The sequence below is a fragment of the Mytilus edulis genome, chromosome 1 (genome assembly GCF_963676685.1).
Source record: "Mytilus edulis chromosome 1, xbMytEdul2.2, whole genome shotgun sequence".
NCBI lineage: Eukaryota > Metazoa > Mollusca > Bivalvia > Mytilida > Mytilidae > Mytilus > Mytilus edulis.
Window position 1 is genome coordinate 69,481,399 of NC_092344.1, and position 22,688 is coordinate 69,504,086.

General features: G+C 32.7%; 2 protein-coding genes across 2 annotated transcripts; both read right to left on the reverse strand.

Moving 5' to 3' along the window:
* Nucleotides 1-3,139: 3,139 nt before the first annotated feature.
* Nucleotides 3,140-4,219, reverse strand: LOC139481191 (uncharacterized). The gene has a single exon (XM_071264386.1). The coding sequence runs from the start codon at nucleotides 4,217-4,219 to the stop codon at nucleotides 3,140-3,142; it is 1,080 nt and encodes a 359-aa protein (XP_071120487.1).
* A 15,453-nt stretch (nucleotides 4,220-19,672) lies between these two features.
* Nucleotides 19,673-21,279, reverse strand: LOC139488134 (uncharacterized). The gene has a single exon (XM_071273536.1). It carries the CDS (start codon nucleotides 21,009-21,011, stop codon nucleotides 19,740-19,742), a length of 1,272 nt encoding a protein of 423 aa, XP_071129637.1. The 5' UTR covers nucleotides 21,012-21,279; the 3' UTR covers nucleotides 19,673-19,739.
* Between the last annotated feature and the right edge of the window lie 1,409 nt (nucleotides 21,280-22,688).

Genomic DNA, 22,688 nt, shown 5'->3' on the forward strand with positions numbered 1-22,688 from the left:
TAAATCAAGACATAATACGATTTGTAATTGAATCTAAAGAGAACAAAAAATCATATCACATGGAATTGCGTCACCTTTTTTTTTAATCAAATGATGCATTCCTATAAGTTAAAGATACTTTCTGGCTGACAGAAACTGTTTGCATGTTAAATTATGCAAAAAAGAATAAAAATATAAGACGAACGAGTACTATGTTGTAATAAATAACATATTGTTCCGTGACATACATATATATTAACAATTAATACACTTTTAATCAATCTTTCGAACAATCAGTGGTTTCAAAAGTGCATACTTCTAACGTAACGATGTTCTCAGAAATTCTGGTGTGTTGTCTAACAACGTAGAAATGTTGCATGACGAGAATTGAAGATAAGAGAGTACGTGTAGATTATCAGATTTTAACATTTGAACACCTTGCTATGGTTATCTGTGTCATTGATATAGTCTTCTCCTTTCATGTAAAAACAATTCACCAGTTGATCAGAGAACATTTTATTATATCTAATTTCTATGCGTTGTTGCATTATGGACAACAGTGTATCCCTGCCTATTTTCCCTCTATATGGTATGGAACAATATCTTTCCAAAAGATGTGTTTGATCGCACCAAGCACTCAGATATGTGTTTTTGATTCCAGAAATTCATCGCAAGATAGCGGTCATCGAAAACGTTAAAATATTTTTTTTTATAATATTCCCATTTATGACCTGTCATACCGGCAGGTGTGTATTCTAATATAATATTGATATATTTACTATTTAATTTGTGAAACGCTTTGATATACAATATTAGAAAAAAACAGATACACTGAAAGAAACTCCAACCTGACAAAGAACGAAGATGATAGTATCGGAAATCAGGGATGATAGAAACTCATGATTTAGAACTTGATAGCTTTATTAGTTGTCTTTAAAACCCTAACTTTGTGGAATTGACAAGTATTTGATGCGACAATAAAGCACAGAAAGAGAAAATGAATAAAATACGAAACAGGGATTCAAGGCACTGGCGTATCCAGAGATAAGGGAGTCCTGGAGTTCGCCGGATTTTATGAAAGCATGTTCTTTTTTGTGTTGATATTTCATGTTTAAAACTGTATAACTCATCTCGTGTTTGGTTTGAAAAGTTTGTTTTAGTTGTAGATTTTCGTTTTTAATTATTAGCCTGTTTCTGTAATTACTAATATTGCTAATCCTACCGCATTAGTAGCTTCCATTGGTTCTGTGTTTGGTCGGAATTAGTCACGTTTTCACGTATGCTGTGTGTCTTTTTCAATCTGTATTTTGGTTATAATAAGTCTTTGTAATGTATTGTCAATTGTTTTGTTTCTTTAATTGCAACTCCTTGGTTACTGATTTTTTTTATTCATTTTTAAGGCTCAGTACCGGAACGGTATAAAGTGAACATCAACTTATAAGTACACCGACGCGTCAATGAACTCAATCTACTATTGTACGTCACTATCATAATCACTTTTTTGTTTATATGCACATACATTTACTCAATGCCAAAGAAACTTTCATCTTTACGAAAATAGGTAAAAAACAGAAATACCGAACTCGAAGGAAAATTCAAATCTAAAAGTCTTTTTTTTTCTTCAAATAGCAATATAAAAAGCTAAAACACATTAAACAAATGTAAAACAAATGTTATATTCCTAACTTGGTACAGGAATTTCTTATTTAGAAATGGGGGGGGGGGATAAAACTTGGTTTTATAGCTAACAGAGCTGCCACACTGTAGGAAGGTATTTCCACAAAGAACAAGATGAAGAAAAACCATTAGATCAGACGATAAATGGATTTGTAGAACTATTTGGAGTTGGCGGTTTAAAGAGTATCATGTATTTCGCTTTTTATTTTAGAAAAGTCCAATTTTGAATGCATATTTTGAAAGAGTAAATCGTGATCTTTCAGATTTTATATACTTTTGTAATGTTCGATATACTAATTCCATTTTAGTCCATGGATATGGATGTAGTCGTTAAGTTCACAGCTATGAACTATACTGCATTACAGGTCATACATAGAGTATACATAGTAAGCGAAAATAAGGTTTACGAATATATACATGTCATTAATATTATGACAGAAATCAACATTTATGTTTCAGAAAGAAATTAAAAGTTAATAATGGTGTTATTACCAATAATCACAATGGTAAATATATGAATGTCACAACAGCTTTTATGTTATTCTATATCTTCGAAAATTACTTTTTACTAAAATTTAGCTAATTTCGTCAAACGAAAATCAAATAAGTGCATCTCTCATAAATCATAATAAATTTGCGTCATATTTTAATCAGCCGATGGAACCTCATGATTGGAAAAAAGTTAACGGGAAATATATACATGGTCGCAACCTGGTACAACAAATTTAAAGCACGTCATACGTTTTTTCATTTATCGGTTATATGAAATGCATACAATTAGTTTTCTTCACAAGTGAAACATGCCAAAAACTTACACTCCACTTAAACAAAGATAACTTGTTGCTCATCTTTTACTTTTGTGAACATACAGGAACGATTGAAGCCAAACATGAAAGCCTAGGATGTATAAAATCCGAAATGAATAAGAATATAAAGAGGAACAAGTAACACCTCAGGAAGAGCAGTTTGAAATTAAAAGAAATATACCGTGTGAGCCTAGCTCTTCTTAGCATACACAGACACTAACAAGAACCTTTTGTAAATACTGACTGTGCACTTCTATTTAAGCTTAATGACATATGTTGATCTATTTCCCCTCGCTAATTCATAAATAAATAAAATATCGGATGAATAACATGGTCAACACAGATAATAATTATTTTTCTATTTTTACACTTAAGCAGTTAGGAACTTCCATTTATTTTTCGATGGGATGGGGATGCAGAAGGATTTTGAAAATTAAAACATAGCCTGGCGAGAACTTAAAATGAGTTTAGAAATAAATTAACCATATAATTAAAACCTTTTTAGAATATAACAATGAGGTTTAATAAAACTAACTTAAAATTTTAAAAAACACACAGACAAACATGTACAAATAAATGTGAAGTAATGCAGAACATTAGAACTGTTTAATGCAAAGCTAAAACTTTTCTTTTAATGTAAGATTGACATAACTGTACGGTCCTTAGGATTACACATTTCACATAGATATCTTTACAGCATGCATTTTTGCATTATCCGTGTCTTTCTTATATACATTGCACCCGATCAACAAAAATCCTTCGCTGTCAAAGCACAAACTAAACGGTAACTCTATACCATGGTTTTTGGTATTTTGGAATGCAATGGTTTCTCCGTTCAAGTTTAGTAGATGTAAAGCGTTGCTATTTTTGTCTGTGACTAGAATACTGTTGCTTTGTGTTACGATGATATCCGTAGGTGAGAAGGGGTTGAAAGCGGAATTTATATCTGCATGTCCCGCATAAATAAAGTTTAATTCACCAATTCTACTTAATGCCACGATTCTTCCATCTTCACCGGGAACTATAAAGTCAATAGCATACATGTTGTCTTTTGAATCTGTTGTTATACGCCAGATGTAGGAAAACAATTTTTTACCCGTTTTGTCGAACTCAACTATAAATTTGAGTTTGTTATCCGTCCCAAAAATTGCTAGTTTTCTGGTACTTAATTGTGTGGAAGGGAAAACTGGACCCTGTTCTCGTAAGCCCACAATAAACTCTCCGTGTTGATTAAAATGCTTCGCTAGTGGTATCATTGGAGACACATCAAGAAAATGTTTGATTGAGCCATCTTCTGATAGGAGTTTTATCGCGCACGAATCATGTTCCGAAAAAACTAAATCATTACCTTTATTTGTAATGTCCATACATGGTATGTCTAACTTTTTTAATATCTTAATTGATGCTCGTAGCAGTTTTGCTTCAGCAATGTGTCCATCTTTTGTGCTTGGGTTGTAAAGAATGTATATGCATTCGTCTTTTGTAAGTATGATTTTAGTAACCATTCTTATGTTTGTTGTGTACGTCTGGACGACTGAAGATATTATTTTGCCAGGAATAGAATCTGTACCTTCTTTTTTGATATCTTGAATAGAAATTATGGTATGTTCTTCAGATGTTTTGATTCGACGGTGAACATCTTTACATTTATCGCATATTAAAAGCGCACATTCTTTACATTTCCATTTGATGGCATTTGGACTGTCACATAACTGACAGCACAGCGGTGATTGTGCTTTCTTGACGGATGCTGCCATTTTACTCACCGCTATCTAAACAATGTCCTTGTTAAGTAGTACCCTTCTTTATGTGTAGACTTATATCCTTGATCATGTTGATACGTGTTACTGTGTATTTTCTACTAGATAACATTCGTTGGATAATCAGTGAGTTGAAACGGTAGTTTAAAAGCTATACCTAGCTACCTCAGGAAAAAAATTCAACTTCACTAAAATCTTCTTTTCTTCATAAAATATTCACCTGGAGACCTTCACCTAAATTGTATAAATTACACTTTTTGATTGGATGCTATTTTTAAGGACGTTATTGAAGGATCTGTATATAGTAACAAATAGGCATTTCCCAAAAATAAACAATCAAGTACAGCACATGATATAAGGCATGAAGAAGGAATAGTTACAGATCAGCTGAAATATCTATTGTAAAGGATCCTACAAATAAATGCAAGATACAGTCAAAAAAAATATTATATTTCTAAGTATGTCTATAGTCCCAGAGTCATCTTCTATGATTGGTGGAGTTCGTGTTGATCAATCAAGTATTTAGTTGACTTGTTTGTGTCTTTTGGTGATTTGATGTCATTCCTTTTGTCTTTTCTTTCTTGGTCCTTTTTTCTATTATATCTTTTTTATTCTCTGCAGTCTGTACTAGTATTTCAATCAAATGCCAAGTAACATTTCGATAAAAAAAAAATGAACATCCTTTTTCTATAATCAAATTTGTAGAAAAATAAATCTACAAAATCTAAGGAGCACTCAACTTGTATTTGAATATCATATCTTGAAAATGATTAGACAGATAAACAAAAGTGAGCGTCAAACAAAACAGACATAGTTTTGTTTTTTTACATGAAAGATGAATCGTTCTGAATCTTTTCTAACTGTTTTACTTTCCAAAAGTAGACAATTATAATTATTAACAATTGCTTCATAAAACTTCATAAAACAAAAAGGATTAAAAAAATAAGTCAGTGTACTGTTAATTTATAAGTGTCAATTGAGTGTAGTGGTACCTGTGCTATAAACACGAGGCAGATCTGGTGCTTCTGTCTCACCACAACACAACAGCTCACCCGTTGTATATTTGTGAAAAATACTGTATTAAAGTTTAAATGTTGTTGTGCAATATCTTATAAAGGGATGTAACTCCGACTTATTTGTGTCCTTCTCTTCGGTTAAGAATTTGAAAATAATTAATATTTGCAGAGCTCAATTGACCTGAAACGATAGCAAGGTTTGATCATTTATGAAAATGCTACGTGGATCTTCTGTATGTCAAATTCCTTAAAGCTCCAGTATGACAAAACACGTTGTTGTGTTATTTCCATTACTCTTAATCATCCATATAGTTTTGTGATTTTACTATTGGTAACAGTCGTGCCTATCATTTGTCCTTAAAAAGGTGTTTTCATTTAAAAGGAACTTCGTCATTCCGTCAAGTTTTAGGGTATAGATATAAGAATTATTGTGATATATTGTGTGATACCTCATCTTCGGATATATTTTATAAATGGGTTTTAACAGTAGTAATATGACGGGTGTCACTTGTGGATCAGAAACTACTAATCCTACATTAGGCATCTTACCAAAGACTGAGTTTGTCCACTGATTGGTGAAATATACGTTGTTCAATCTTAAATTGTAACAATTTAATGTGTAGTGTTTTATTGTTTGTTTTTCTTTTGTGGTTTACCTTGATATTGTCTTGTGTTTCGTCTGTATATTATTTTTAATCATTATTTTCATTCTCTGTAAAGTGTGTACTAGTATTTTCATCAAATATCTGAATTTAAAAAAAAGATCATTTTTGAATCATCAAAAACAAATATAAAAACATTTTAATACAAATTGTTACTAAAATAAAGAATAAACGCAGATAATTATAATTATTACACATAGCTATAGAAAACTAAAGGATAAAAAAAAAAAAAAAGAGTGAGTGTCGATTCACGTAGAGTAGTATACAAGTTAAACCTTTTCTAAATGTTAATATTAATTATTATAAATTGCTACATAAAACAAAACGGATAGCAAAAATGCCAAAAGAGTGTGTGTCAATTTAGTGTAGTGGTACCTGTGCTATTAACACGAGGCAGATCTGGTGCTTCTGGCTAACAAGACGAATCAATATAAATCCACAACACTATAAAGGCTCACCCGATGTAACTATGGGGAAAATACTGTATTCAAGCTTTAATGTTGTTGTGCAATATCATATGAAGGGAAGTAACTACGATTTATCTATGTCCCATTCTTCGATTGAAAATTTGAAAAAAAAGTAATAATTGCAGAGCACAATTGATCTGAGACAATAGCTAGGTTTGAACATTACTAAAAATGATACGTGGATCTTCTTTACTAGTATGTCAAATTCCTCAACGCGTCAGTATGACAAAATCTGTAGTTGTGTTATTCCCTTTAATCTTATTTATCCATAGCTGTGATTTCCCTATAAGCAACAGTCATGCCAATCATTTGTCCTTCAAAGTTTTAGGGTCAGAGAAGACTGTATAATGGTCAATTGATTTGATGATGTCTAAACGATTGACAGACATTATCATGATTATCTTATGTGATATATTATCTGATACCTTATCTTCGGATATATTTTATAAACGGATTTTAATATTAATTTTATGACGGGAGTCACTAGTACATCACAAACCATTGGTCCTACATTAGACATCCTACCCTAGACTCGGAGTTTGTCCACTGATTGGTGGAATATACGTTGCTGAATCTTAAATTGTTACTATTTCATGAGTAGTGTTTTATTGTTTGTTTTCCTTTGTCTTTGATTTTACCATGATATTGTCTTGTTTTTCGTCTGTATATCTTTCTTAATTATCATTTTCATTCTATGGAGAGTGTGTACATATATTTCAGATGTCAAATGAAATAACAATTAAAAAAATAAGAAACATGTCTTTTTAAAGCATCTAAAGCAAATTGTTACTAGAAGAAAAACACAAAAATGAAAGAAACACAAAAAGGTGAATGTTAATTAACGCAGCAAAGTGTCTACGTTAAGCAACACAGAATTTATTTCTGTACAAATCGCTATGCAACTTTTCTTAATGTTTTATTTTCCAAAAAAGCAGATACACAGTGTAGATACTATTCTGTACGCTATCCGGAAGTCGCGATTTTCGAAGCGATGATTTCCAACTGGCTAACAGGACGGTTTTGCCTACGGTAACTTTTCTCATCATTTTTTTACTCCTATATCTACAAAGTGCTTTGAAAATCTTCAAGGTATATATAGCATCATAAATATGAGTAACTGTAACAAAAACATGCATTAGAATATAAAATATACGTGTGCATCACATCAACTTGGTAGAAAAAAAGTGAAATCGATGGACAATTTTGCTCTCTTAGTACAAAGCAAATAATCTTTTATTGCAAATATTTGCATCAGTTTACAGTTAAATATATACTGTTTCAATATTCTTTTCGTATTTAAGCAGAATATTCGTATTTCCCATAAAAAAATATGTTTTCCTTGAGGATCCCAAAATAAATTACTGTACGATCAGTCTAGAACTGACTGTATTCTAGAAGCGATTTCAGATTTTTCGACTGTATGACCAGTCGTGATTTTGAAGAAAAAAAACAACAGCAATTTGAAGGTATATACGTGTATATGTGATATTATGAACTATCCAGGGAACTATAACGTGTAATAACTTTCATCAGACAATACACATATATTTCTGATGAATTTTTTAGATGGCAAAATAATTGTATTTTTGTTCCATCAGTCTTATTTAAAATCAAATGCCTAAAAAGTGATACATGATTCGCTTGTGAACTGATAGTGTATTGTTACAGTTATCTGTTTATAGCTATTACATTTTTAACGATTATTTACACCGTCCTCCGTTGACCAATTGATAATAACATAAATCAAACTTGTCTCTTTTAAAATAACGAAAAAATGGATAAAGACAGCTTTGCGTAGGGGGTTAATTCATGTGATATAATTTTGGTAAGTTTACAGAAATAGAAGGTCCATAATGATTTAATCGAGTAAAAATGAAGCAATTTCATAAAACTTTAATGATTGGTTTAGGAGGTGTTAGAAATACCGGATGGATGCCCCCATAATAATGCAATGTTCAAGTCCGTATCTTATATATATAAAGTAACCCCATAAAAGATTTTTACTAAAATTCGAAATAGACGGTGCACAATACAGTCATTATCATTTATGATAAGGAATCCGAATAAGATTAATTAATAGTTATATCAGTGAGGGATTAAAAAAAAGTGGATCCGGCAGTTTGAAACCCTTTTTTAACTATCAATGCATTTGTATGGGAATATATTTGAAATCCCCATTTTTCCTGGATTGGACCCCTCACCATTTAAAAATGGCCTTAACCCCCAATGTATATAAAGTGGTTTATGAGGAGATTCGCTTACAAAACCGGCGAAACATATTGTACCGGTCCAACGGACGAACGGAAAGACGGACTTCTTTATCACTATAAGGTTCGCCGACTGATTTTTCTTAGTGATGCATATTGATTAAGGCAAAGATACGAATAATGAATGTGCGGAATTTAATTCTAAACCATTTGTGAATATCGATGTTGGCTGAACTAATCATTAAGCAATGTACAGATGATCAACGTACCGTTTAATTCAGTATACCCATCAAATTTAAGTACTACAAATTGTTATATAAAACAAAAAAGATTTAAAAAAAAAAAGAAAAAAAGAGGCAGACCAGTAGCTTCTAGCCAGAAGCTCGCGTGAAGAATCAATCCACAATACTACGACTCACCCGATATTAATAGGTTAAAGATACTGTATTAAAGTTTAAAGGTTGTTTTGCAATATCATAGAAAAGTGTAACTCTGATTAATTTATGTCCCTCTCCTTTCTTAATAATTTGAAAATAATTGATAATTGCAGAGCACAATTGACCTGAAACGATAGCAAGGTTTGATCATTTATTGAAATGTTATGTGGATCTTTTATAGGTCAAATTCCTCAAAGCATCAGTATGACAAAACCCGTAGTTGTGTTATCTCCATTACTATTACTCATCCATATCTGTGTTTTTCTTATTAGTAACAGTCGTTCCTATCATTTGTCCTTAAAAGGGTATTTTCATTTATAGAAACGTCATCATTCCGTCCAGTTTTAGGGCATAGATATAAGAATTACTGAGATATATTGTGTGATACCTCATATTCGGATATATTTTATAAAGGACGATATTTGAAGAAAACAATATTTTTTTGAATTATCAAAAAAAAACAAATAAATACATCTTAAGCAAATTGTTTCTAGAATAAAAACAAAAAAATGACAGAAACACAAAAAGGTGACTGGTGATTCACGTAGAGAAGTATCTACGTTAAACAACATACATGTTATTTCTGTACATCAAAGATAAATCGTCCCGCATCTTTTCTTAATGCTTTATTTTCCAAAAAAAATTTAATTATAACACATAGCTACATAAATCAATAGGATATAAAACATTTTTAAAAAAGAGTGAGTGACAATTTAGTGAAGTGGTATCTGTGCTATTAACATGAGGCAGATCAGGTGCTTCTCACATGAAAAATCAATCCACAACACTACGGCTCACCCGATGTAAATTTAGGGAAAATACTGTATTTATAAGCTTAAAATGTAGTTGTGCAATATCATATGAAGGGAAGTAACTCTGATTTATTTATGTCCCTCTCTTCGATTAAGAATTTGAAAAAAGTAATAATTGCAGAGCACAATTAAAGATGTATTCTTCTTACATCTCAGTCTCGTTCAGTCTCATTGAAATCTCGTTCATTATTATTATCAAAACATGTGATATAAGTGGGAATAGCAATGAATTTGATAATTATCATAATCAAACTTACCTCTGTGATAGAATTGTGTATTTCCAATAAGTAGTTCTTGAGTAATGAAATTTTGAATTTAATTACTAATCAAGACAGTCTTTTTTAGTGAAATTTTGAGAAAAATGGGTGAGGGGTACAAAAAATGATTTTACCAGAAACATAAACATCCCATATAACTTTGTCTTTTCAAGTTTCATAGATATGTATTTTTTTTCTATCAATTATAACAATGAAGTTGAAAAAATATGCATTTTGTTCTTTAAACTGAGAAAAATCACAAATTTACAAAATTGACAACATGGTAAATTTGACACGAAAGCATCAAAATATGATAAAACTTTCTTATATTAACACCTACCTATAGTTTTTTTTAGTTGAATTTATTCAGATTGGTCCCCTTCATCTTAATGGAGAGTATGAAAAAAAGTTGAATTGTGGAACTGTGATTTTTTTCACGATAAATGCCCAAAATGGGTTAAAATTGATGAAAAATGGAAAAATCATCAAAATTTGGTACTCTCGGAGGGCCATAGCATAGCAAAAAAAGAAGCGCACCACTATATGATTTTTTCTTCACCAGTTAACTTTTTTTACAGTCATATCAACCCAAAAATCAGGTTTAGGAAAAAAGTTTAATTCTAGAATTTTTTGGCTCCTCAGAGGTGTACATCCTTAAGTGACCTGAGACAATAGCTGGTTTGGTCATTGTTACACCTCAATATGAATTAAAAAGACAACATCGAGTTCTTATACAATATTTATATATTGCAAACATGTAAGTTATGTTACACCTCAATATGAATTAAAAAGACAACATCGAGTTCTTATACAATATTTATATATTGCAAACATGTAACCAACTTTTCACATCGAGCAACAACCTTAAAACTGACCAGAAAATACATTAACTCTGTCTTTATCTTTGAATGTTAAACACATTAGAATAACCAGAAACTTTAAATGTCCTTCAGTGGCAACTTTATGGCCATAGATAAATAGCACTAATTAATTGCGACAGTTCTAGAGAGTTCATTCAGATGCTAAGAAAATATTACTATTTAACGGTTAACAGGTGTCACAGTTAAAGTTCTTGTAATGTCTATTACACAAATAATACTAAAATTAGCCTTTTAACAGTCATTTATAAAAATGATACGTGGATCTTCTTTACTAATATGTCAAATACCTTAAGTCTGTCAGTATGACAAAACCTGTTGTGTTATTTCTTTCAATCTTATTCATCCTTATCTGTGGTTTTCCTGTCAGGAACAGTCGTGAATATCATTCGTCTTTAAAAATAGTGTTTTCATTTATAGGAACTTCGACATTTCGTCCAGTTTTAGGGTTTAAGAAAAATGTAAAATGATCAATTAATTTGACGATATCGTAATGATTGACATACATTATCCAATGTGATATAGTGTGTGATACCTTATCTTCGGATATATCTTATCAACGGACTTTAACATCAGTAATGTGACAGGTGTCACTTGTCGTTTAGAAACTACTGGTCCTACATTAGACATCCTACCCTAGACTCTGAGTTTGTCAAATGACTGGTGGAATATACATTGCTCACTCTTAAATTCTAACTATTTTATGTGTAGTGTTTTATTATTTGTTTTTCTTTTGTCGTTTATTTTACCTTGATATTGTCTTGTTTTCGGATGTCTTTTTTTCATTTTTTTTTCTTTTTCTGTAGAGTTTGCACTTGTATTTTAATCCAATGTCAAAAATTTAAGAAAGAACAGGAAATTTTTCAATTATCAAAAATACAGATACATATATTTAATACACATTGTTACTAGAATAAAAACAAAAAAATGACAGAAACACATAAAGGTGACTTGTGATCCACGTAGAGAAGTGACTACTTTAAACAATATACACGTTATTTCTGTACATAAAAGATAAATCGTCCAGCATCTGTTCTTAATGTTTTATTTTCCAAAAAAGCAGATAATTATAATTAAATCAATTAAGTATTACAAATTGTTATATAAAACAAAAGAGATAAAAAAAAAAGTGAGTGTCAATTTAATGTAGAGGTACCTGTATTATTAAAACGAGGCAGATCAGGTGCTTCTGGCTCACATGAAAATCAATGCAAAACACTACGGCTCACCCGATGTAAATAAATAAAATATACTGTATTATCCCAGGAATGGATTACCTCAGCCGTATTTGGCACACCTTTTTGGAATTTGGGTCCTCAGTGCTCTTCAACTTTGTACTTGTTTGGCTTTAAATATTTTTGAACTGAGCGTCACTGATGAGTCTTATGTAGACGAAACGCGCGTCTGGCGTATTATATTATAATCCTGGTACCTTTGATAACTAATTAAAGCTTAAAGTAGTTGTGCAACATCGTATGACGGGAAGTAACTCTGAATTATATTTGTCCCCTCTTCTATTAAGCAAACGAAAAAATATTGATTACAGAGCATAATTGAACTTGGTTGACACATTTAACAAAACATCCTCTGTTCGTTAAAAATTAAAAAAAAAACGTCAATAATACAAAAACAAAGAATATCTTTCTGTTATCAATTAGGAAGCCCTACTTGTTTTATTTCTTCCATCTCATCTATCAATATCTGTGATGTTCCCATCAGTTACAGTGGTGCCAATCATGTGTCCTTTAAAAATGTATTCATTTAAAGAAACTTCAACATTAAGTCAAGTTTTATGATGAAAAATAAAAAAAAAAAACGTTTAATAATTTCTTGCGTCCGAAGCGCTTTTCTGGATTTACCTTCATCAGGAACGTTCAAAGCCAAACATTTGAAATCCGAAGATGTAAAGTAGACAATCATGAACACTAAATTTGATGATATCTTTATTTTTTTACATAGAAATTGCCTAATTGATACAGTGTGCGATACCTTATATTTGTATATATGTGTATAAATGGATTTTGATAGTAGTAATATGACGGATGTCACTTGTGCCTCAGAAACTGCTGGTTCTACATTAGGCATCCTACATTAGACTCTGAGTTTGTCCACTGATTGGTGGAATATACGTTGCTCAATTTTTACATTGTAACTATTTAATGTGTTGTTTTTATTGTAAAAATTGTATTTCTTTTGTTGTTTTTTTTTGCCATGATAGTGTCCTGTTTTTGTCTGAATATTTTTCTTAATACCGCAGTCCCACTAGGCCACGATCGCATTACGATCTGTGAAAAAATGCAAATTTTGATGATCGTACTACGATCGTGTAGATCGTAGTAAGGTCGTATCACTGTCATGGTGAGGTCTTCAAGATCGTGATGAGCGTGGTCAACTTTGACATGTTCAAAACAATCGTGATACGGTAGTGGCGAAATCAGGTCGTAGTAGAAGCGTAGTGAGAGCGCACTAAGGTCGTAGTAAGATCGCAAAGGTCGCTGTACCATCGTAGCGAGAGCTTAGCGAAAGCGTGATTCTTTTTGGAGAGACTTCACGACGAATTCACAGCGACAATATTACGACCTCACTACGACCATTACATTCTCACCGCGACCCAACTACGCTTCCACTACGACTATACCATGTTTACACCACGTTGTTCAAGACCATAATACGATTCTAGCACTCCCTTGCAGTCCTCATCACGCTCTTCTTACGACCTGACTCCGTTCATACTACGACCATCATTCTCATTGTCATTTTCACTTAAAATATATTATATATCTCCAGGTTTTGTTTGTCTGTATGTAGTTCATTTTCCAGGTTTTGTTTGTCTGTATGTAGTCCATTTTCTCTATCGGCTCAACCATGCTTCTCGTTTATATAGATTAGACCGTTGATTTTCCCGTTTCAATAGTTTTACACTTGTAATTTTCGGGGCCCTTTATAGCTTGCTATTCGGTGTGTACCAAGGCTCCGTGATCAAGGCCGTACCTTGGCCTATAATGGTTTACTTTTATAAATTGTTACTTTGATGGAGAGTTGTTTCATTGGCACTCATACCACATCTTCATATATCTATTGACACATCTGTGTCATCTCTGATATCACTAAAGTATCGTCATTTGAGCTTTATGGACCAGCAAAAGGTTGTAATTTAGGTTGGATTGGTCGGTCCGAAATCTCTGCTTGATCAGGATTCGTTACTATCAGAGCTCACTCTGCCTCTACATCAACCATACCAACTCGCCCACGTGTTCTAGAAGATTTTTGTGGTATGACTGTGTTGTTTCCGAAAAATCTATATATGTATTAATCAGAAATAGAAAGAAAAGAATTGTATTGATATGGAACACGATGTTGACGTTATTACTGAAAACGTAGTAAGATCGCGATATGAACGTAGTATAATCGTGGTAAGAACGTACTATAATCGCAGTAAAAGTCTGGTAGGATCGTGTTGCAATCGGATAACTCGTGGTATGGTCTTATAAGTGAGACCGTGATGATCGTTGAAAGATCTTGATAATACCGCAGTCCCACTAGGCCACGATCGTACTACGATCTGTGAAAAAAATGCAAATTTTGATGATCGTAGTACAATCGTGTAGATCACAGTAAGGTCGTATCACGGTCGTGGTGAGGTCTTCAAGATCGTGAAGAGCGTGGCCAACTTTGAACATGTTCAAAACAATCGTGGTGCGGTCGTGGCGAAATCAGGTCGTAGTAGAAGCGTAGTGAGAGCGCACTAACATCGTAGTAAGATCGCAAAGGTCGCTGAACAATCGTAGCGAAATCGTGATTTTATTCGGAGAGACTGCACTACGATCTCACAGCGACGTTATCAACACCTCGCTACGACCATCACGTTCTCACCGCGACCCAACTACGCTTCCACTACGACTATATCACGCTGTTCACGACCATAGTACGATTCTAGCACGCTCTTGCCGTCCTCATCACGCTCCACACTACGACCATCATTCTCATTGTAATTTTCACATAAAATATTTAAAAAAGCTCCCTAGATTTTGTTTTTCTGAATTTAATCATCTATTTGCTCTAACGGCTCAACCATGCTTCTAGTTTTTATATAGATTAGACCGTTAGTTTTCCCGTTTAAATGTGTTTCCACTAGTAATATTTTGGCCCTTTAAAGCGTTCTGTTCGGTGTGAGCCAAAAGGCTCCGTGTTGAAGGCCGTACCTTGGCCTATAATGGTTTACTTTTATAAATTGTTACTTGGATGGATAGTTGTCTCATTGGCACTCATACCACATCTTCCTATATCTATTGACACATCTGTGTCATCTCTGCTATCGTTCACTAGAATATCGTCATTTGAGCTTTATGGACCAGCAATAGGTTGTAATTTAGGTTGGATTGGTCGATCCGACCTCTCTGCTTGATCAGGATTCGTTACTTTGCTCTCTCTGCCTCTACATCAACCCCTACCACCACGCCCACGTGTTCTGGTAGATTTTAATTTGGTGGCATGTCTCGTCTGTATTGATTCCGAGAAATCTACGTATTAATCAGAAATAGAAGGAATGGAACTGTATTGATATGGAACACGATGTTGACGTTATTGCTGAGAACGTAGTAAGATCGCAGTGTGAACGTAGTATAATCGTGGTAAGAACGTGCTATAATCGCAGTTAGATCATGTTGCAATCGGATAACTCGTGGTATGGTCGTAGTGAGAACGTGAAGTGCGTAGAAAGATCTTGATAAGCGTAGTGAGGTCGCAGAATAAGCGCGGTGAGAACGTGGTCTTATCGTGGCGGGATCGTTGTAGAAGCGTATTGAGGACGTAGTAGCATCGTGAAAGCAACGAAAATTTACATATTCAGGCCGCTCATACCGCGACCTCACCACGATCTAAATTTATTTTAGATCGCGGTGAGCGTGGTGCGATCGTGGTCTAGTGGGACTGGGGCTTAAGCGTAGAGAGGTCGCAGAATAAGCGCGGTGAGAATGTGGTATAATCGTAGCGGGATCGTTGTAGAAGCGTAATGAGGACGTAGAAGCATCGTGAAAGCAACGAAAATTTAAATTTTCATGCCGCTCATACCGCGACCTCACTACGATCTGAATTTGTTTTAGATCGCGGTGAGCGTAGTGCGATCGTGGTCTAGTAATTTAATCAAATGTCATTTTTTTTTTAATATAGAACATTTTTTAATTATCAAAAAGACAGATATACACATCTAATACAAATTGTTAACAACAATATAGAGAAAAGAAATATTCATTTGACCATGTAGGTCAAATTTTCGAAATTTTCTGTTACCTGATGCAGACGATTCAAACCTATTACACCCCTCAATTAGATAATCGACTAAGCTTTATTTATATTAATATTCAGGATATTTATATTTAATACATAAATTATCCATCAGGGTATTTATATTAAAAATTTATATTGAAAACAGATATATATTGCTTCAGATAATGATGATCAGTCGCAGTTGGTTTTATCTCCTGTTCTGTTTCGAAATTTTGCTTTGACCGATTCAGACGAACGGCAAATTACACCCCTAAAGTATAACTAAATAATAATCATAGTCCGCGTATTTTATGCTAAAAACATGCTTTAAATAATGATGGAACGGTTTTAAATATCAATCTCAATAGGTTTCACATGACATTCATTATTTTTCAGTAATAAATTTCATCGGTCATTAACAAAAAAAAAACGGACCAGAAAACCGGTCGTTAACAAACTTTTCATCATGCATGATAATGACCGGTGGGGCGTTGTTTCCGTCTTATAATGACCGTTGGGGCGTGGTTTCCGTCTGATAATGGCCGTTGGGGCGTGATTTCTCTGTTAATGACCGGAGGGGCGTGGTTTCTCTTTTTAGAGAGATGTACCTTTTATAAAACATGTTCCTGTTATAAATATATGATTATATTTAAGTTGTTGAATTGTTTATTATATGTTTTCGTTAATTATAAAATTAAAGATAACTTGATTAATAAGTATTTATATACTGAAAATTTGTACTTAAATGAATGCCATAGAAATCGTACAACTACTCGAGTTCGCTGAAGGCATTTTGAATTTATGAGAATTTTCCAAAACATGGTTTCTCAATGAAATAAACATAATAGTTCTTGAAAAACTGGTTATTATCGTGATACATGGACTGCCCGTAGGGCAGTGGTATTGACTGCGACAGCGATAATGACCTCGCCTTCGGCTCAATCATTATCACTATCTTAGTCAATACCACTGTCCTTTGGGCAGTCCATATATCACGATAATGACCAGTTTTTCAAGAACTATTATATAAATATTTGCATTTTTTCTAAATACTACTTTACCACTACATCAGTCTGAATAACATGAGATAATCTGGCCGATCGAAGGTATCAGAGGTCAGTCTACATAAGCTAATTAATAAATATGACAATGTCTTTAATTAAAATAATGAAGATTTCTTTGAGATTCTGTTGTACCATTTTAATTCATTTTTACTTGGCATTTTGCTTCATAAGAGTCGCTGTATGTCTTATGATACATACAGATAAGATAAGATATATCACAGTGCAATTTATGATACAAATACGAAGGGAGCAGGGGGAGATCTAGTTATTTTTATAAAGGGGTTCTCAACTCAGGAGAAAGTGTGTGTGTGTGGGGGGGGGGGGGGGGGTAACCTTGTGTCCCATTCAAATGCATTGATAGTCTAAAAAAAGGGGAGTCCCAACTCTAGATCTTGGAGGACCCGATTCTGGAATCTAATCATGGGATTAAGTGGGAGGTAGATGGAGGGAATCGAGAGTCGATCGGGAACCAGGTGACGAGGGTAGTGAAAAGTGATAATGTAATATGCTTCACCAATTCAGTGGTAAGGGGAGGTAAGTGGGAATCCTCCCATGTTCGGCCCTCAATAACAGGTGTCACTGTATTAAGTTGATTAATTAGTTGAAGACTTTTATATTTTCTAGGTTTCATGCAATTACTTTACCTCAACCAGATTAACAGTTTCCTTGATAGTAGCACTTTTTAACTCTTAACCAAAAATCAGACAAATTTAAAAAAAAATAATGATTCAATATTTCAGCTTTATCTTTTTTATACGACTCTGTTTCAGACGGAACGAATTGTGATATACAACTGTCTGACCATCTATCTGTAGTTAACACGTCGTACAATAAAAACAACCTACTTTTACGATGACCCATCAATCTAATTGAAATATATCTAATTTGTTATACTATGTTATACTACCTATGAGTAGTATATGTTGAGTAGTATAACGTAGTATAACGAAATCAGAGACCTATATTTTAATTAGATAGGATTTCCCGTATACATAATTTGGTGAATTGTTCATATATATACAATCACATGTTATTTAAAGTTAAATCCAATTGATATTATTACAGCCCGAACCAGGAACCTTTGTGTTAGTTTTTCGATGTGCTATCCACTACAAAACAGGTCTCGAATCCATGAATTTCAAGTAAAAAAAAAATATCTTCATATGTGCACAGAGTTTTAATCCAAATCTATTCGATGTAATTAAACAGATATATCATGTTATGGAGGGGTATTTGCGGAAAAAAACAGTCAAAAATACCCTTCCATAACATGATATATCTATCGCATGTATAATCAACCCTAGGTTCAATATCAGCCCAAGAGCTGCATGGCTCGAGGGCTGATATTGACCGAGGACTGATAATACATGCGATATGATAAATGACATGTTATGATCTTTTGGTCATATGCTTCAACAATGGAGAAAAATGACAGATTAATATATTGATCCTTTACGTGGTTCACAAATAAAAGTTCAAAGAGAGAACAGTTCCCGGACGTCTGAACCAAAATGTAGTACATTCGATATGAAATCTTTCTATCATTTTCCTCAACAAAGAAGGAAAACAGCTGTATGATATATCATATATTTTAATATGGACGATAAAAAAAAAATCAACAATATACGTAATGAACACTGTTTGGAAAAGTCAATATTTTTAAAGTAACTTTCTAAATTACGTTTGAATTTTTTTTAAATGCATTTATCTTATCAATTGTTTGTTGTTATTTTTTTTTTCATTTTACACAATATTCAATTCAGTATCCAAGTAGTTGTATTGTAATCTACTTTGTAATGTTTTTCACTAAAACAAGTACCATAGAGGTGTATTTTCCAGAATTTGCCGAGAATCACCGGAATGCCATGCGATAACGTTACGGAAAGGCATGTGATAAACTTTTCATATCAGCCCGCTAAGCACCAATTCGAAAAATATGTAATTTACGTAAATTGTAATGTATGATAAAAATCATATGTTATATGATAATCTTGATTATTGATTGTTGTTACTGGTGTTTTATTACAGTCATTTTAAAATTACTAACTTTATGAAAATAAATATCTAGAAAGCTAGAAAGTCAAAGGGAAACAGGTTTGTGTGCGCCACGTAGAAAGAGTCAAGTGTTGCATTACATTTTGACTGATAAACTATCCAGTAGTTTTGATAATCATGGGTATATTTTTTAAATATTATCATTTTACATTATCTTTTCTGGGACATGTGTATGTTGCTAAATTTTGAGAAGGTTCGTTGATCTCTTAATGTTTTTGTGGTTTCAGTCTCTTTCACGTTTACATATATCTGTTTTATATCATTTGATATGCAGATATATAATTTTTTAAACCTTTGTGTAAACAAACAAAAAACATAAACTACAAAACATTCAATTGTATATCATATTTCGGTGACGTAGTTTTATATATCAATCACTAGTATATATAGCATTTAATCAGATTATATTACAGAAATACCAACGTCTTTGTTGTAAATAAAGTTGGTCTTCAATGTATTTTATAGTTTCTTTTGAACTCCTTATTTCGTTTTGATTATTTCCTTTCCCGTTTTCAGCAACACTTAAAGCTTGTTTCGTTTTTTCCAATGCTTCATTCGGGCAATTTTCCAAATATGAAACTCTACCTAGTGCGGTGTAATAAAACCATTCCCAGCGAACCTCCATTCTTTCCCACATTTGTTTGTTGTCTTTTATTATTTTAAGCAAACGTTTTCCCTCATTAATGTCTTTATTCGGTACATCCGTCTTCAAATAATTTCCAAATAGGCCAATCCCTAAATGCAGATGGGCAAGTTTCAAGCTAAACATTCTAAAAAAATCTTCGGCTACCTCTGGGTTAGTTTTCTTTTCCTTTTGAAAGTGATCGATTGCTTGTCTTCCTAATTCTAATAGATGTTCCCTTTCGTTATATTGCATTGTTTCAGAATAAATTATATTGAACATATTATATTCGATATATAAAACGACCCCTGTTTCTCGGCAAGCTTTAACAAGATAAAATAGCTGTTTAGCCTCTTTAATGTAACTATGTGCTTTCTCAAAATCTTTTTTATTAGCCATGAAGATAGCCGAGCCATATCGGGCAAAGCAAAGCATGTTGGGAATATTAACTTCAGACGTATACTTGGACAAGTCACGAATTCTCTGAAACAAGTCACTCTTTACGCATGTTCTGTCAAATATTACTCGTCTAAATTCGCAATCGGCGTCCAGAGCATAGAAATAACGATCTGCAAGGATGCGTTGATCATTTTCTGTCATGCCTTTAAACTTAACTTGGACTGCCATTTCCCACATTGTTCGCATTTTATTGATTTCTTCTCTTAATTGATGATGTTTTCCAGAATGGGTTAACCTTTTTAATTCATGGCGATAATTCACAAGATGATATCTGTTAGTTCCAAACAATCGGCATTTATGCTGTCTATCTATATGCATGTTACTATCTTTGATTTTGTTTGCTAAAAAGTCGTATCCACATTTATTCAGTGCATGGAAAAACAATTCTAAAGACGGTATTATCCTCGGAAGCATAAATAACAGTTCTCTAGTCCTCTCACTTACCGGTTCCGTGTTTTTAATTCTATTACAATCCTCTACTGTCAATATTTTATGGCTGTACAAGAAATCAACAAGAAATTTTGCATCCAAATAATCCATGAATTCTTGATGAAGCTTAATCATTATTTCTTCGTCTTCTAAATTCATGTTAGAAAAATCATATATAAAAAAATCAAACTCCAATGTATATTCAAAAAGGGCAAGACCACAACGTACAACGTACACAGTCAAATGATATTAACCAGCGAAACGAGTGAAAGACAACTGTCAAATCCATCTCTGCATAAAGGCATATTCCGAAAAAAATGGTGGGTTTAACCTAGTTTTATAGCTGGTTAAACTTCCCACGTGTATGCTATTTTTTATCGTTCCTTTCCAACAGTTATTTATAGTTTAACTTTTCTTTTGAAATATTCGTGGTATCCTTTAGAATAAGTTTAACAAAAGAGTCATATGATTAACGGAACTCGGTCAAGTATTCGTTGCTTGCAAGGCTAGGCAGGATGGATTAATGGCTAAAGTAATTTTATTTCAACAATGTCATAGTAATACTAATTTTGAGACCAATTTTTGTTGTCACAAATATAAGCTAAAGACACTTGAAACAAAATGTGATATATGAGTAATATCAATTTATACTAAAATATTTCCCCGGAGATCCCTCTTTAAATAACATAACCATTCAAAATAAAAAAAAACTTTAATATCATACAACATTTCTTTTCTAAATTCAAACATTGAACATCTATTTTTAGCTTTTGTGTAATTATTTTGTGCAAATTGAACTAAGAGTATCGATGTCTTCTTCTCGTTTCAAATGTGCATGAACTATTTGACAATAGACGTTTAAGAAACAAGATTGCTACTACAAATTAAAATGTCGCCAAATCTATTAACATCAGGTATCATATTGTATGTAACAATGGCATAGCGAAACTATGTCAAAATATGATAAAGACCCATAACGTTTTCAATCAAAGTGATGTTAATCACTCATGAAAAGATTGGGAGAGTAGCTATAATCATTTCAGATATATAGGTAAGGTGTGGACAAAAAAGATCATTAATAACTTTTGTTAACAATTTCATTAACATAAGCACATTTTAGAAGATACAATGAGATAAACGTGAATCAATGATGACGAGTCCCTTAACTTGCACAACATTACGTTTAAATTGCAGTTTATAATGCATCGTTGTCAATATAATGGAATTTGATGCCAATGTCATACAAGTGAGAGGTTTAGCTAGCTATAAAAATGAGGTTCAATCCACCATTTTTAACATAAGAAAATGCCTGTAGCAAGTCAGGAATATGCCAGTCAGTTCATAATTGTTATACATTTGTTTGATGTGTTTTAGGTTTTGATTATGCCATTTGATGAAGGACTTTCCGTTTTGAATTTTCCTCTTAGTTCAGTATTTTTATGATTTTACTTTTTGTATCTTAACCTTATAATGTTCCCTCTTATATACATTTTTCACCTTTTACCTTTTATCTTTGAAACAAATGAACTTACAAAACAAAGATTCTTCTAATAAAGTTAATCAATTATCCCCAGCAGAAACCTGACCAACAGAAAGAGGTGAAGCTAAGAACTTTATTGTGTCAAAAAATAAAAAGGTATAAAAAGGTTGTGTTTATGACATTTTGTAAGTTGAAACAATATGTATACTATTTTTATGAGAGTTGCTTATTGATTTTGAAAACAATTATCATGATTATATGACACTGACATGGCTGAAGATTAAAAATTGTAGAGTGTATTTTAAGCAATTTACAATTCAAATATTTTTCATTGACACTGTACTTTTTGAACATAA